This window comes from Python bivittatus, unplaced genomic scaffold, assembly GCF_059951505.1.
Source record: "Python bivittatus isolate LINGU-HERP-01145 unplaced genomic scaffold, Pbiv_v1 ctg000840_np1212, whole genome shotgun sequence".
In the NCBI taxonomy this organism is placed as follows: domain Eukaryota; kingdom Metazoa; phylum Chordata; class Lepidosauria; order Squamata; family Pythonidae; genus Python; species Python bivittatus.
In genome coordinates, this window is record NW_028277113.1 from 35,649,081 (window position 1) to 35,665,320 (window position 16,240).

At 39.7% G+C, this 16,240-nt stretch overlaps 1 protein-coding gene and 1 long non-coding RNA gene across 8 annotated transcripts in view; one reads left to right on the forward strand and one right to left on the reverse strand.

The window, feature by feature from the left end:
- Window positions 1–6,285, forward strand: part of GATA6 (GATA binding protein 6) — a 38,751-nt gene extending 32,466 nt beyond the window's left edge. For 6 of the 7 annotated variants that reach the window (XM_088131072.1, XM_088131077.1, XM_088131075.1 and 3 more), the window contains exon 7: window positions 908–2,972. In XM_088131072.1, the coding sequence (XP_087987198.1) occupies window positions 908–1,078 (171 nt within the window). In that variant the 3' untranslated portion in view covers window positions 1,079–2,972. Of the gene's footprint in view, window positions 1–907; window positions 2,973–6,155 lie in introns of those variants that run through there. The other variant, XR_015794116.1, reaches the window with a different exon arrangement.
- A 160-nt stretch (window positions 6,286–6,445) lies between these two features.
- Window positions 6,446–16,240, reverse strand: part of LOC148213729 (uncharacterized) — a 144,468-nt gene continuing 134,673 nt past the window's right edge. The window contains exon 10 of the long non-coding RNA XR_015794159.1: window positions 6,446–7,870. This is a non-coding gene — a long non-coding RNA (uncharacterized LOC148213729). The remainder of the gene's footprint in view (window positions 7,871–16,240) is intronic.

Below are 16,240 nucleotides of genomic sequence, written 5' to 3' on the forward strand. Positions count from 1 at the left end.
AATCAAATATTATCGCTCTTAAACCATTGTAAAATGGTAATCAGGGCTTTGGACAGGGACTGTGAGGATAGAGTCTGCTAAAGAAAGGGTCAAAGAAGTCAGTCCTAGCAACTCTGCCCACCTTTATTTGGGGTGGGGGGGAAGGGGACTCCAACTCAGTATACAGTTTCTTAGATGCTCCCCTCAGTTTTTTGTCCAGCTGCACTACAACTGGTTCATCTTATTTCTGCACCTCCTGATTTAACCAAGCAGCTGATTTTAGCCTGCTACCTCTCCTGCTGCTGTTCCTCCTCCAGTTTGGCCAGTCTCCTGGACTCCAGCCCTGGATCTTGCAAAGTGAACATTCTAAAACCATAATAGGAACAGGCAGATTGGGGATAAATGATGCTGCTTTTGACTAGGCGTGCACAAAATGCTTCAATTCTAACCCCTTTCAGTTGGAAAATCCCAAATCTTAAATGGGCTGATTTGAGTATTTGGGAGTGCTTTGAGTTTGGAGCAATTTCCAGTGGCTCAAAACTTTTTTCACACTCAAAAGAATGATTTTGTGCCCAAAATGAGCCTTTTGAACTCAAAACAAGTTCTTTCAAATTCTAAATGGTTTAAACTGACACATTTTGCATTTCCCTTCCATTGCTTTTAAATTCATATGCTTTTTTATCTGTTTCCAGATTCAACCCAAGGTGTTGATTAGTTTCTGTGACCCATTTCCCCCTCCCCCCGCCCGCCAGATAGTTCTGCCTTTCTTTGAACAGAGAACAGTTCTCTCTGTTAGGTCTATTGGCAGCTGGATAGTTGATGGCAATAGTTCTATTATTCATTATCCTAGCATTGCTTTGGGAATTCCCCCTCCCACATCAACTGGAGCTTTACTGAACATTAAGGTAATGTTTTTTTCTTGCTGCAGGCGGTCTCTTCAGTGATGTCCAGCCGGGGTGACAGTACCAGTCCTGAGACTAGCGCACTCAAATATTCTGGCCAGGAAGGGCTCTACTCAGGCGTCAGCCTGACCTCCACTGCAGAAGTGACAGCCTCTGTGAGACAGGATTCTTCCTGGTGTGCCTTGGCTCTAGCATGAATTGGTGGCAAATCAGTGCTGGTGTGGATATTTGCCCTGGGCTGCAGCCAGCTACACTTTTGTTGGATATTTTTGCTGTGATCAAGCAGTCCAGGAAGCTGTGGCCATGATGGCAGGGACAGTCTTGCCCATCATACCTGCTTCTAGATACATTTCTTCCCTGCAACACTGACTCTCCAGGTCATCAGTCTGCAAGAGAATCAAGGGAGCGGAACTGCATCTTTTACTCAACAAGGAGTGCCCTTCTGCACTATTCATAGATCTTCGCCATGACTATCTGTGCTGCCTTGTGTATTTGTGGATTGCGTCTTTGTTTCACTCCCACTCGACCAACATCCAAGATCTGATTGATGTTGACATTTTTTTTCTTTTTGTAGACAAAGTAGGCAAAGCTTGCATTATAATGGATAATGCAGTGTAGAAGAGCAATTCAAGTGTGCATCTTGTCCGTATGCGTAACCGCATATCTTGAACTTGACAGTTCTGATCTATCTCACAGGTCAGTGTTCTCAGCTAGTGCCTTCTGCTCTATATTTTCTGGGTAGTTTTTCTGAAGTAACTTCCGATAAAGCCCAATGAAGGAAAACATCTGGTACACCCTTCTCAAGATAGAACTTGCTAACAAGAACTTATTCTAAAATATTTGCATTGTTGTCTTTAAACATATACTGTGATAGAGGAGGTGGAGTGTCTATGATATGACTGACCTGTATATAGTCAGTCAGAATTTGTAAACAGGGTAGCCTTCAAAAAAAGAGATCCCTTTTGCATATACACAATTTTGTTTTTATGAAAAGTGCAATTTCTGTTGCAGCAATCAGTGTTAAATCATAAGCATAAGATTTAACCGCAGTTTTTATACGAATGAATGGAATGAATGTAAACATTTTAACTTAATGGTACATAAATAATTTAAAAGAAAAAAAAAGTTAAACTAGGCATCTTTATAGGTTTTTTTTATTGCAACAAAAATGTTTGATGTCTGTGTTTCTGATTTTCAAACAAAAGTTTCAAGAACAAAAGTTTTCTCAGGAAAAAAAAGATTAACCTGTCTAAGCCAGCCTTCCACAAATCTCATGGCCTCCAACTGAGTTGGATTGCAATGCCAGAATTCCAGCTAAGCATAACGGAAGATTCATCCTGTTGGGAATTCTCATAGTTGTAGTCCAGCCTATTGAGGAAGGCTGGCCTATCTAGTCATAAGCTTTTATATATAGATACACAGTTGTCCCCACTATCTTGCCATGAATAAAGTATGTGCTAGAAAAGTGTCCATTGCAATAAAAATTTACTACCTAATGGCAAAATATGTAAATACTTCATCAGAATTATGAAGCATTTTTCAAATATTGGATGCAGTCTGTAGAATATAGCTGACCTGTAGCTAGGTTGGTTTGCATATTTTTCAAAGCAAAAGCAAATGATGGGATGTCATGTGGAAAGTTGTTTTCACCAGAGGTTTAAAAATAAAAGGGTTACGTGTTATGTCTATATGTGATTTCTCTTTAATATACTGCAAAATAAAGGAGTACATTCAAAAAGCTTCTTCCTGTAAGCTTGCAAAAAATTCAGGTAAGGATTAAAAGAATATTCAGACTTCTACCATTCATAAATGTAAATATTAAGTTTTCTTGTTTATCCCCCTTGGTCAGCATTAAGGATTGATTGGTAGTATTAGACCAGTGTGGGCTATTCAGTTGCAGGAAAATCTTTGTCCAGTTGCTATTTACTAATTTCCAAACTCCTAAATTTATGCAGTGATGCTACCGCAACAGTCAAGGAGCATTGGGACGTAATGCATGCCAGGAAATCTGCTTGTTTCTGTTTTCCATTTCTTCTCAGTGGTGTGTTCTGATAAAGAGACGAGTTTTTGTATAAAATGTTATTTAAATCCTGAGAGCTGAGATTACTTTTTTTCTCTCTTAGTACAATTTTTAAATATTTGCGATCATAAAGATAAAATAGAATGGGGCACTAGTGACTGTAAAAGACTGAAGAACCAAAGTTGTTTTTTAAAGTTCCAAAACTTGCTCTTAAACTTCATAGGTTTTGAAATTGTAGAATTAGCAGTACTAGGGATGAACTGCTCGAATTTCCCAAAATATCAGGAACACTGACTTCAAACAGCTTGAATTCCATGAAGGCGTATTAAGGAAAAAATGGCCTATAGAATAGCATATAATGGGTATCCATTGTACAGAGTGCAGCTTTGACGAGAAAGAACCACATTTATTGCAACAATCCTCAGGTGTCAACTTTAAAAGAAAAAGGAACTCTGAACAAAGCAAAGATTTTTATAGATGTTGAAGGCTACAAGGTGGCAAATCCTAGGGATCTGATCCGCTGCGTAGTTTGGGGGAAGCTAGGTTGGTCCTTGTCCCTGTACCTGGGGTTATTTCTATTGTTAGGCAAAATGACCCTTCCAGGAGGACAGCAGAGCTGGGGGAAGTCCCTTGTTAAGGAGATGGAATGTTGAGGTAACCAGGTGAGCATCCCTGCTTGAGGATGGAATTTTGGGGTTTCTCACCTTGTTACTATGTGGCAACTCCCTTATTAGTGCTGCCCTTGGGCTGTACTGTGAGCTGGTGAGCGAGGCTCCTGTTCTTTGATTTAGATGGGATTACAGTGGGCTTTCTCTGGGGGCAGGGAAGGTCAATTTGCTCTGATAGGATTAGACAAAGAGAGAAGCTGGGTTTGACTCTGGTCATATCCAAAACACAGGGAGGAAAAAGGGTGTAGCATCCATTTTGTTAGATCTATTTTCTCCACCACATCCATTATATTTATATTAATTTCATGCAAGCTAAATATCATACATTAGGTTTTTTTCAATATCTGGTATATGTTTTAAGTGATATTAAACACAGAATAGCTTGCCTTTCTGTGTATATTCTGCTGAACTGTGATCGTATTTCCTTCCCGTCACTGTAATACCAAAGGATCTGAAAACAGAATATGGAACATATCTAAGAACTACTGTAGGTACTGTAGTGGTTTTAGACTACATGATGAAATATGTGAATTCTTCTTCTTCCGCCTGTTAATATGTCATCCCAAAATTGCCCTAAGATTTAAAAAAAATTCTAGTAGCTGAATTAACACTTGAGGAACATAGGAATCAACCTCATAACTATTGATTATCTAGCCCTGCTTACATTGACAGTTGTGGCTCTCCGAGGGTTTCAAGCAGGTCTTTCCCAGCAATACCTGGAAATGCCAGAGACCCTCAGCTCTCCTAAATGCAAACTGTACTGTCTTTAAACATGTTCTTTTCTATGTTGATCAATACAGCAGTTGACCCAAATGTTCAAGGCTTTCCTGGAATACTGTTTTAATATTTAATGTCCATGGGTTCTTTTCTTCCACCTTCCTAAAACTATTCCCTGGACTAATGAAGCTGTAAAGGTTTTTGATGATATCCCTCCAATGTGAGGAGGCTTCTTTATGCATCTCCTCAAAAATGTCTGACTTCAAGACACAGTAGATTTAAGCAAGAAAGGTATCCCTAGACCTTGGCATTCCAGAACGTTTCTTATTTTGTCTTTATAGTTAGAAAGGCCATGCATGGCCCCATTTTAGCACAGTGGTGATGCTGAAAACTACAGAACATCTCACATTTTGCATAGACAAAATAAGTAAATAGATATCATTGGCTTCAGCTTTGATGTGTTTTTTATTATCCGAGTGACCCACTGGATTGGGAGACAGAAATTAGGATCTGCTATACCAGTGCTGTATGATCTTGAACACACTCTATTCCAGGCATCCCCAAGTGTATTTGGACTGTAACTCCTATTTTCCAAACATAATTTCCCAACATGTTTAAGAATAAGGAGCATTTCAACACATCTAGAAAGCATCTGAATGAGGAAGACTGCCCTTATCCTATAGTTTTCTTGTGCTGACTGAAAGACAAAGATTTCCTTTATCTGCTTGTTGAATCTCATACACCTGTTCCGATAATAGGTCTCTCCATTGCTGTTTCTGCCCTCCTACTTACCATTTTTATAGAAATAATCATTGCCAATGAATACAACTCATTCAAATTAAAATGTTCTTATATGGGTTGAGCAAACTATATTGTGGGTGGTGGTGGCAGGGCTACCATGGGCAGGTCAACAAAGCGAAGTTGGTGAGGTCATATTATAAGGCCATTCAAGACATTCTGGTTTTTTCCTGGCTTAGGGAGAGGTTTGTTTGTTTTTCCAAGTATATTGGGCCTACTTTAGGGCCCAATTTATATTACAATTTGTGTGCATTTCTCAACTCAAAATGGTGAGAAAATGGCCCTCTAGCTTTAGGAAATTGTCATTGAAGAGGATATTGTGGACCACAAAGGAGGGAGTTGAAAGATTTTTTGATTTCAGGTTGCCAAACTTGTCCTATAATCTGTTCTTTTAGTGTCCCCCCCCCCCCATCAAATTGAGTTAGATATATTTCTGAAGGTCCTGTGGAGTCAATTCATAGTGATCACTAGTGAAAAGAAGTCATTAAGTCCTATGGTCCTACCCTGATTTCAGCAGAACTTTCCTTTTGTTGTGTGGCAGCTACTTTGCAGTGATTCGGCTTTTAACATTAAGAGCAACGTGAACCAACTGGGGATTTACTGCCAGATTCTACTACTGGGGGCTATATTTTGGGGTCCTTTCTTGTATATCTAATTCAGAAATCTCAGTTTTGTATTAACTTTGGGTGGGCAAATGAGGATACAATACATTGAAGTTAGATATGGGAAGATATTCAGCTTCTGTAAAATGACATGAAAATAGGCTTAGGTTTCCTCCGTCACCTAATTCAGTCAAGAGGCTATCACATATCAACTAGATTTCAAGGCTCCCTACAATAATTGCTGTAACATAGCCATCGAGAGGTAGAGGGAAAAGAAGTCTACTCTCTTCAGGAGAGCAGCCCTGCTGGAATACTGTCCATCTAGCTGTCTGACTGCCATGTTTTTTTCCTGTATTCTGTTACCTTTCAGTTTCCAGTGGAGCTCTAGCTACTGAAAGAATTTTTTTTTTTTTCTATTTCAAATAGGGCGCAAGAAAGGAAAGTAACAGTTTCTTCTTTCTCCTTTCAGGTTCTTGACTTCCATTAAAGCAGTTCTTCTTTCTTCCTCAGAAGGAGCATTACACAATCTTCTTGGCCCATCACAACTTTACCTTTCATTCCCTGCACACACCTCCAATCTCTAAAAAAGGCACTGCAATTATTTAATTGCCAGTTTGTCAGACTGTCAATAAATCTTTCTGAAGACACTCTAATCTTGTTTCTCGCCTCTCCTAACTGTTGCTCCCTCCTGAGTAACTTATAAGAGTATTATCCAAACAATCTCCCAAAGTTATGCATGCTCTGCTCCTGCGCGTGCTCCATCATGCAGGCAACAGTCTTTTCTCTGGCAAAAAGATGGAGAAAGGTTCACCTACTAAGAGATAAGATGGCTTTCCAGATGGTATAATGCAGCTGCCATCTTACTTAACCATTGGCCATGCTGGCTGGGGCTGATGGGGGCTGGAATCTACAAACATTCTCAAGCCCTTGAGCTAATTCCTCCCTCGTTCTCAAAGGCCTAATTTTCTGAAGATGTAGACATCATTTGCAGAAATATTGGTACGATATGTGGGCACAGAAACATTTTTCCCCTGAATAAACTGCTTTAAGTGCAGAGCAGCAAGTGAATATACACAGCTAAACATAAACCTCCCCTTTATCAAAAGAGTGGTTGGTGCTATCAGAATGGATAGAAACTGAAAGGCAATTGAATGACAGGGTACACAGAACAGTTTTCTCCACCCTGACGCCTTCTAGGAATACCAGGTAGGAAAGTCTGGGAGTTGATCTAGCTGGAAGACACCAATTCAGGAAGACTGTGTAAATGAAATAATTTATCACATGCACAATCAGTCAAGGAAAAATCTGCATGGGTGACACAAATCCACCCTCATTCCAAGTAAGTCATCTGTATTTACATATAAGGCTTAAAGTTTGTGGGGAGAAGAAATACTTTTGGGAGAAGAAAACCTGATTTCCCCACTCCATCCACCCACTATATAACAATCCATCCCATAAGCAGATCTCATAGCTGTATTAATCAGTGTCTTCCTACAAAGAGTCTGAATAAGCCCATTTGAGATGAGTGTAGTGGCAAGTTGATTCATTGTATTCCTTAACAGAAGCACTTTTTGACCAGTATCAAAGGGCAAATATGTATACTAAGAGGGAGTAATGGAAGGACATGTGATAAAAGAGTCTGAAGTCATGGAATAATTTGTCCTTGGCACATTTTTGCTGACTGTATGGAAAATAAAATAATTCAAACACAGATAGAATTGTTTAGCACCTTAAGACATGATGGTTGGCAGAGCAATTGGTTCTCACATTCAACAGAGATTATTTTGCTGTCCTGTAACCATTCACCCAAAGATGTGTGTAGTAGGCAATTTACCATCAGTCATCTTTGGAATGTCAGAAATATATTACCACATGGCTATGCCTTATCCCAGCCTTCTCCTGACTGGGATAATAGGAGCTGTAGTCAAACACATCTGAACAGCACCAAGTTGGAAGAAGGCTTCTGTATCCTGATTCAGTCCATCCAGTGCTGACTCTGCTACTGACATCAGCTTTCTGAGATAGACATCATCCTTTTGCTTGGTAATGGCAGGTGGCAGAGACTGAAGAGATATCAGAGTAGGCATAGCATGTTTTCTGATGTGGAATGAAACCTTTCCCAAGATTATTTTAAGTTCTGGAGTTAGACTTCATTGCAAGTTCATTTTTACGTGTACACCAAAACTGCAGGAGCAGAAAAGAAAGAAACAGATGGTTACAGCTAAAGACATATCTCCAGGAGCAAAGTTCAGAACAGCCCTTCCTGTAGCCTTATCCAAATGGGTGCTTTCCAGAGCTGTTGGAAGCAAAACTCATCGTTTCCAGCCAGCCTGGCTACAGTCTGACTGGTGATCCAGGACATTTCGGGGATACCAGGCTGGGAAAGGCTATGATGTAGAGTCAATTTTATTTTGATGATGGAGGGTGGCCTGCAATAAGTGATGATGTTACTACCCTGGATTGCAGGCAGGAAAGAGCAATAAGCTAAGTCCTTTTGCTAAAAGGGGGTTGGTGGGTGGGTGGAATCTTGCCTCATCTGTGGAATTCCAACTTTGAGAAACTAGTTGTTTTTTTTTTAATGTTCACATATGAATGTAAAGTCCTTCCTTTCTGGAATATGTCTTAGCAGACCAAAGGTCAGAAAAATCTGTACACACTACAACAACAGAAATGTGGGCAGCTACAATTTTCTGACATGCCTCATTTCTTCTCAACATCATAATTTCAATAAAAGGAAATGCAGTTTTTCTTTATGGGATTTTCACTTTCATTTCAAATAAATATAAAGAAGGAAATATAAAAGGAAAAAACAAAGAAACAAAGAAGGAGAACAGTGGCAGCACCGTTCCACCTTTAACAAGAGCAGAAGTAGGGAGAAGTAATAGGCTGGTAACCGATCACAACAGCTAAAAGAATTTATGTTTCTCCTCTCCTTCCCAGAGCATCTTTCAAACATAGGATTAGGTTGATCAAAATGCCTCATTTTACAGACCACTCCTTGCTGAGAGTGACACAGAGAAATATGTAGCATATGATTTGATGTCTAGGACTTCACAACTTTTAAGCTGCTATATTTTTTGGGCAAATGAGATGTAAGAGTCTTGCACATTTTATAGAACAGGGTTATTTTAAATTGCTTGGGCATTTTTAACTATCAAGAGTCAACAGAACTACAGTGCTATTCACCTGAAGATCAGAGTTTGTTTCCTATATTTAACCAATATAGATCTGTGTGAATTTAAAGCAGCCATTTCCAAATCTAATGTTTATAGCTCCAGGGAAAATGATACAGGATAATTACAGAGTAAAAATGTGCACACCTGGATCACATCTCTGCATTCATAAGATTGTGTGTCTTCAGGATTGCAATTAACTTGTGAAGTCACTTACACTTTTTGAGCCACTGTAATTGATAGATATATCAGACCAAAGTAATCTAGCAAAAGGTGAAGTTTCTGGTTAAACAGAAGAAACCAGTGGAATCCCACTGGAAGCTTTGTTTCATTATTTTTATTAGAGACTTAGGGGAAGAAATTAGGAATGTGCTGATCAAATGTACATATATTATCAGGTAGAAGGTTATGGTAAATATAGAGAAGGATGAAGAATTTATGTACTGTAGACCAGATGTTTTTTTGAAATGAGAATAATAGAGATTAGTTTGTGATATTTGTGTACTGGACCAAATCTCCTGGACTAGATGGATTACAAGCTAGGGTGTTAAAGAAACTAGTAGATGTCATCTTTGAGCCACCAGCTGAAATCTCTGCGAAATCCTGGAACGCAGAGGAAGTGGCAGAAAACTGGAGAAGAGTCCATGTTATTCCAAAATTTAAAAAAGGAAAGAAGTAGATCCAGGAAACTACAGACCCATCAGCTTAACATCAATACTTGGGAAAATCTTAGAAAAGATTATCAAGCAGTGGACTGATGAGCATTTAGAAGCCAGCATGGATTTGTTAAAAATAGGTCATGCCAGAGATATTGCTTTATTTGATAATATGATTTGATTAGTGTACGAAGGGAATGCAGTGGCTATACTGTACTTAGACTTCAGTAAGGCATTTGATAAAGTAGTCCATAGCATCCTTCTTGATAAATTGGAATAAAGATGGTCCCACTGCCAAATGGATTCTCAATTGGCTGAACAACTGTAGCTGACATGTGGTCCTTAATGGATCTATGTTCGTATGAAGTGGGGTACCTCAGGATTCCTTTCGGGGACCCAACACTCTTCAACATCTTCATAAATGACTTAGATGAGGGAATAGAAGGGATACTCATAAAACCTGTGTATGACACAAAGCTGTTAACACCCCAGAAGACAGGCTCAAGATTCAGAAGGATCTTGATGTACTTGAGCATTGGGCCCTATTCAACAAAATGTTGTTTTAATGGTGTAAAATGTAAGGTTCTGTATTTAAGCAGGAAAAACCAGATGCACAGGTACAAGATAGGCAATGCCTTGCTCAGCAGTCGTACTTGCAAGAAGGATCTGGGAATTTTGTTAGACCACAAGTGAAACATCAGCCAGCAACATGCTGCAGTTGCCAAAAGAGCCAATGCAGTTTTGGGCTGCATCAATAGAGGTGTTGATGCAAAATCGCAGTAAGTGATAATACTGCTCTATGCTATGCCTGGAATACTGTGTCCAGTTCTGGTTGCCACAATACAAAAAGGATGCTGAGGAACTGGAAAGAGTGCAGAGAAGAGTGACAAGGATGGTATGGGGCTTGGAGGCTAAATCCTACAAAGAGCAGTTAAAGGATCTTTAAACTTCTAAGGAAGAGAAGGCTAAAGGGAGATATGGTAGCAGTCTTCCAGTACATGAAGGGATGTCACAGAGCAGAGAGTGTGGATCTATTCTTCAGAGCACCCAAGGGTAAGTCAAGAACCAGTGGGTGGAAGCTTAACAGAGAGAAGTCCAAACTTTGCATCAAACAGACTGATATTTTCAGTCAATGAATTCAGTGAATTTCCTGGCTGTGAGAGCTATTAAGTAGTGGAACAGCCTGCTCCTGAAGTCCAGGATGCTCCATAACTGGAGGTTCTCAGAAACATATTGGACAGTGCAGGATTCCTTTCCATCCCTGTGATTCTTATGAAATCTGGGTACACTTTATCAGTTGGGGTCTATTTAGTCACAAAACACTTTCAGAGATGTTGGTGGATTTTTTTTATCATGGGCTTGATGCTACACTCAAGGAAACCCAACAGGAAATTGATGTAACATAATCTGTGAGCAAGGCCTTAATTTCAGAAATCATAAAATTATATATAGGGCAGCATATCCATCCAAGATTCCACTTGCTCATTTACCATAAATAGCATGTAAGATTTTCATCAGGCTGGACTGACTTTTTTCCTGCAAGTTTTCTATGCATTAGACAGGCAGCTGTTTCTTAAAGGGTTTACTGAGATTACTCTGAGATTGCCTTCATAGCATAAGTGGTATAATATAAAGACTCTGAAACAGCAATCCTTACCTTTTCCACATGCCCTCCACCCCCAAACGCAAACAAAACATAAATTCTGTTGGGAAGCTGTAGGGCAAAGGTCTCTGGAGCTGTGTTTATTGCACAAGGTTGGTCCAATAAAAGTGTACTTTGCCCAGGATTGACCCAACAGTTAGAAAGGCCCACGCGCTACACTTAAAGTCCTTCCTTTTATTAGAATGAGAGATTTATAGGCTTGGTTTGAAATAAGTTTGGGCGTTAGGATGGGATACCATACCAGAGAGCAAAAATGAAGGTCATTAGCAAGGAGGAAACAAAAGAATATAAAACTGTAATTACTAGAACAGTAGGGAAAGTATTATAGTTAAAGCATGTGGTATTAAGTTCTGTTTCTTGTAAAACTGAAATAATCTGTAATGTTGGTATGAGAGAGCCCATGAAGTACAAGCTGTTTGTTATTGGATGAAAGAAGGGTGACTTACAGCACATTAAAATTTGGAATTCAATGGTACATTCAGTTAGGATTTCTAAAACCTCTTGCAAATGTGTGAGCAGAGAAACTGGATAAATTCCTTCTCTGAGAATCTCCAACAATTTCTCAAGGGCAGAACATAAGGTAGTATCACTGTAGGAATAATCCAATAGAAGTAGTTCTCCATAATTTTTTCCTTGAGATTTAATTAAAGGGTGGGATGTAAGGGGGTGGGGGCTGCAGATCACTGAAGACATGATTATACAGTGAAAAAGATGTTAATATTTAACACCTATACCTTCCTTGGCCATGAGAATTGTTCAGAAAGTCTCTTTTATCAAACTGAATGAGAATTACCTGGCCCGATTCCACATGCAAGTTGGTAGTTGCCAAGAGTAATCATCCTATCTAGTCTCTCAGGATTCTCCCAAATCTTTCAGCCTCTGTACAATTTCTTTGCCCATCTTGATCTAATTTTTACAATGTTTGTAATTAATAAAGAAAGGCAGAAGTCTATACTTCTTGCTGCTGGTACTTCCATGGACTGGCTAGCTTGGCCCATGCTTAAGCACATGCAAACCAACAAATGGGGAAGGCCTTTCATCCCATTGTTTTCAGCACATTTAAGCATAGCAGTGATGAAGCCAATGGATGACTGCTGATAGTTGCTAGTGTAGTATTGGTAGGCTCTTTTGTTTTTACCTGGTTGGCTAGCAGTGGGTTGACCTATGGATGTAGTTCATTGGCTCAGCCTGTGAATGGTAATTCATTCAATATTTCTTCTCTTCACTGCTGGCAAACATTCTTAGCAGGGCATCTACATCAGCAGAGATGTCCACTAGCACAGTGGCAAATCCCAAGGACTCCTTGCAGGACCAAAGTGCTGTCCCACCTATGAAACAATATTTCACAACCCCCCTTTGGCAATCAAAGTCCACATGATGGACAGTGGGATTGTCTGTACTCTCTCTCTCTCTCTCTCTCTCTCTCTGTCTTCTCTCAATATAGAACTTTTCTTTTTTCTAATTTCTCATTAAGATTGCTTGGTAGCCTTTAAAAAACTCTAATTTTGAAGTCAGTAATTTTTGCTTTAGGTCAGCATTAGGTTTTATGATTATTCAAAATGTGCAGTCAAGATATCATAACTGATTCACAATTAAATTAAAAAAGAATGTCTCATAGAGTATTCTGCTGGTCTCTGGAATAGTTCTGCTGAAGGAGACCAGGACTTACCAATTAAAAGGTAGTAGTTGGAGCTCTTCCTAGCTGCAAGAGACACCTCAGACTTTCATTGGATCTGCTCCCTAGGAAGCAAGATATATTTTGCCTGTTCACATCTGTATATTCTCCTGAACATTAGAGGGAACCAAGTTCTTTTTCCATGAGAAATGTACTTTCTCACAAGGAAACCTGAAGCAAAAGAATAACTAGTGACTTCTACTTGAGATACATTTCAAACTGTACCAGTTGTTTCCACAGAACACAGGGTGTTATTCCCAGAATATCACCCAGGACAGAAAAGGACATGAAAGTTACTTTATCAGTCAGGTCTAAAACTGGTTCACATTTTTCATTTTTCAGAAAAGTCAGAAATACATTTTCAAATGAATTGACCAAGATCAGTTAAGAGAAGTGGCAACTTTTCTTCTTCCCTTTTTTCAAGTTTTCTTAAATGATTAATCTATTATCCATGTTTTAAAATATTTACTGCACATCAGCTTAAAGAACCGAAATAGGTACTTGCGAATGACAAATGTTTTCTTTAGTTGTACACATATGTTTTCTTGTGTTTAAGAGAGGAAGTCAGACTTCCTTCTTCTCAAGCAATGCCAGACATAAAGTCTCATATTGCCAGACTCTCACAGTCTTTGGTCTTCCTATTACGGTCCACGTCTCTTCTTGTAGATCTGCATCTTGATAAACTGGGGATAAGCAGATGGAGCTCGATCATTAGCAACATACGTTCACTGTGAAATATGTTAGGCCTGAGGACACTTTTCAGAAGATCAGTATGTTGATGGGCTGAACATCTACATTCCACAAGGAGTGTTGCCTTCAACTATGAGCAATGCTTTGCAACTTGCTTCTCATCCAAATTACTAAGGGTCAGAACAGATGGCCCATCAACATCTCCAAACAAGAATGTAATCACATCTCTTTCCTATGCTACCTTCCAGTCCAATGGTAATAGTAATGCTAACCATGACCTGCTCCGTTCCTGGTTTGGCATTATGACTTCTATCAAAAGTGACTACTGGAAAAATGCTGAAACTCTGTATCTTGGAGGTAGAATAAATTACCTTATGAATTCATGACCATAAAGACCATCAGAAATTTGAAGTCCAGGAATTAATCTTAGTTGCCAGTTTATAGTCTTAGGTACTGTATATCTTGATTGGAGCACTAGATCCATTGTAGGCTAGAATAAATTCTCACAAACAACTGTAACTGTATACAAGGGTCCTGCCAAAGATACATAAACCTTTGATCTTATAATTGTGGCAACTGTCTTACTCATCCAACACCTGATGTAAGCTCCAACCAGTTCTCCTGATAGCATTTTTTCGTAACAATGTATTCTCCCTCACACCAATCTTCTGTTTTGTCAGAACTTTGTGGCATGTGCTGTCAAGTGTAATGTGTTTCAGAACTGTGGTACAACCATTTTTTACTTTGTGGAATCCTGCTACTTATATATAAGAAGGGGGGTTGGGGAAATGAAATCAGAACATTTTCTTTTGGTCCAGTGAAACTGACTAGAACACTTTATGAAATAGATTATTTATTTATTTACTGAATTACTATCTCAATCTATATATGAAAGCTAATTTCAGAGTCAATGGCTCACAATCAGTTTCCCAAAAGCCAGGTCTATACCATTTTCCAGTAGGCCTTAAAAGTGGGGTTAAGTTTACTTTGGGGACAGGTGGTTTCATAAGAGGGATGCCTCTACAGAGAATGCCACCATCAGGGTCCCTTCTGATGTACTTCCTGGTAAATGGGTACCCTTAGCAAGGGTTCGCTAGCCATCCTGGGGAAGTAGGCAGAATTTTTCCTAATTAGAATGGAATCTTGCTTGTAAAATTGACTACAAAATGGTCCACATGCCAAGAGAGAGGGGGTGGGGTTTGGGAAAGAGAAGAAAGGATGGACCTCCCTGTTTACCAGAAGGGAGTGGTGGGCAGGAAGGAACTGACTTAATTTTTTAAAAGAGAAAAACCTATATCAAAATATGCAGGAATAATGGAATCATGGTTCAGATGGTTAGATGCATGTACACACACATACACAAACATGGCAAGAACTAGAGTCAACAACTATAGAATTGTCGAAGGCTTTCATGGCCGGAATATGATGGCTGGTGTGGGTCTTCCGGGCTGTGTGGCCATGTTCTGGAAGTTTTGTTTCCTAACGTTTCGCCAGCATCTGTGACCGGCATCTTCAGAGGGCAGGAGCACCTGGGCACAGAGAGAACTGCTCCTGTCTGTGCTCCTGCCCTCTGAAGATGCCGGTCACGGATGCTGGTGAAACGTTAGGAAACAAAACTTCCAGAACATGGCCACACAGCCCGGAAGACCCACACCAGCCAGCTATAGAATTACTGATTGTCAGAAATCCATGGTCTTCTAGTACCTCATACTCCTCCCACAATTAGCAAGGATGCTTCTAATGCTGACATTATAAAGATTACAGATAGGCTATACTGTTTGTCACTTGCATTTTGGAAAACAACCACCAATATAAATGAGGATTTATGGAAAGAAATTCCGTGTATATTCTGCCTATATGGTTGCTTTGAGCCAGGATGTCCCTGACAGAGTTAGCAGACATCTCTGTGACCATTGCTGCACTTCCAGAGGTTGAAGAAAGGGACAAACTATACTGTTCTGCTTCACATGCACACACCCCTGCCTCTAATTACAGAGCATCCAGTCGGGTAAAACTGGCCCTGAGAAACTCCTATAGAACTAACTTCTTCAGGAGATTTCAGGAATTCCCACGCACAGGCAATTCTCACATACATCTTCTTCACTGTTAACAGTTAACAGAGGCAAGAACATTAACAGTTCAAAGCAATTAGCACTTCCTCTTTGCCTCTGAGTGTGTACAAAATGACTCTTTGCAGTCTTTTCCTTCCTTTGTCCTTCACCACGGTGGGATCACCTGATAGATACTTTCAACAAAGCTCTATATACAGGAGGGAGTACTATCCATGACAGGAAGGAAGTTACCAATATAGAGTTGGCCCTTTCTCTAGCCCAGCTAGGCATCTCCCCAAGTTCTCTTGTCTTCCCTAATCTGAGCAATTTTCATCCTATAGTAGTGAATAATTGTGGATGTGGATATGAGTGTGGGTGTGGGTGTGAAAAGAGAGAGAATGAGAGAGATGACCTTGGTTTCACTATTCAGTCATTAAAATTGTGGCCATGCAAGACATAATCTGAACTGCTCCCTTTGTACGGAAACTAATGCAAATGTTATTTTGGTTCTCTTCTCTGAAGAACAAGTGTGCAGTGAAGCTGATTATAGAACAACACCCTGCTTAAATTCCAGGAGAAGAGGCATCACAACCAAGGGCTTATCCACACACTCATGCTGATGTACTTTCTCCAGAAAGGAAGGATG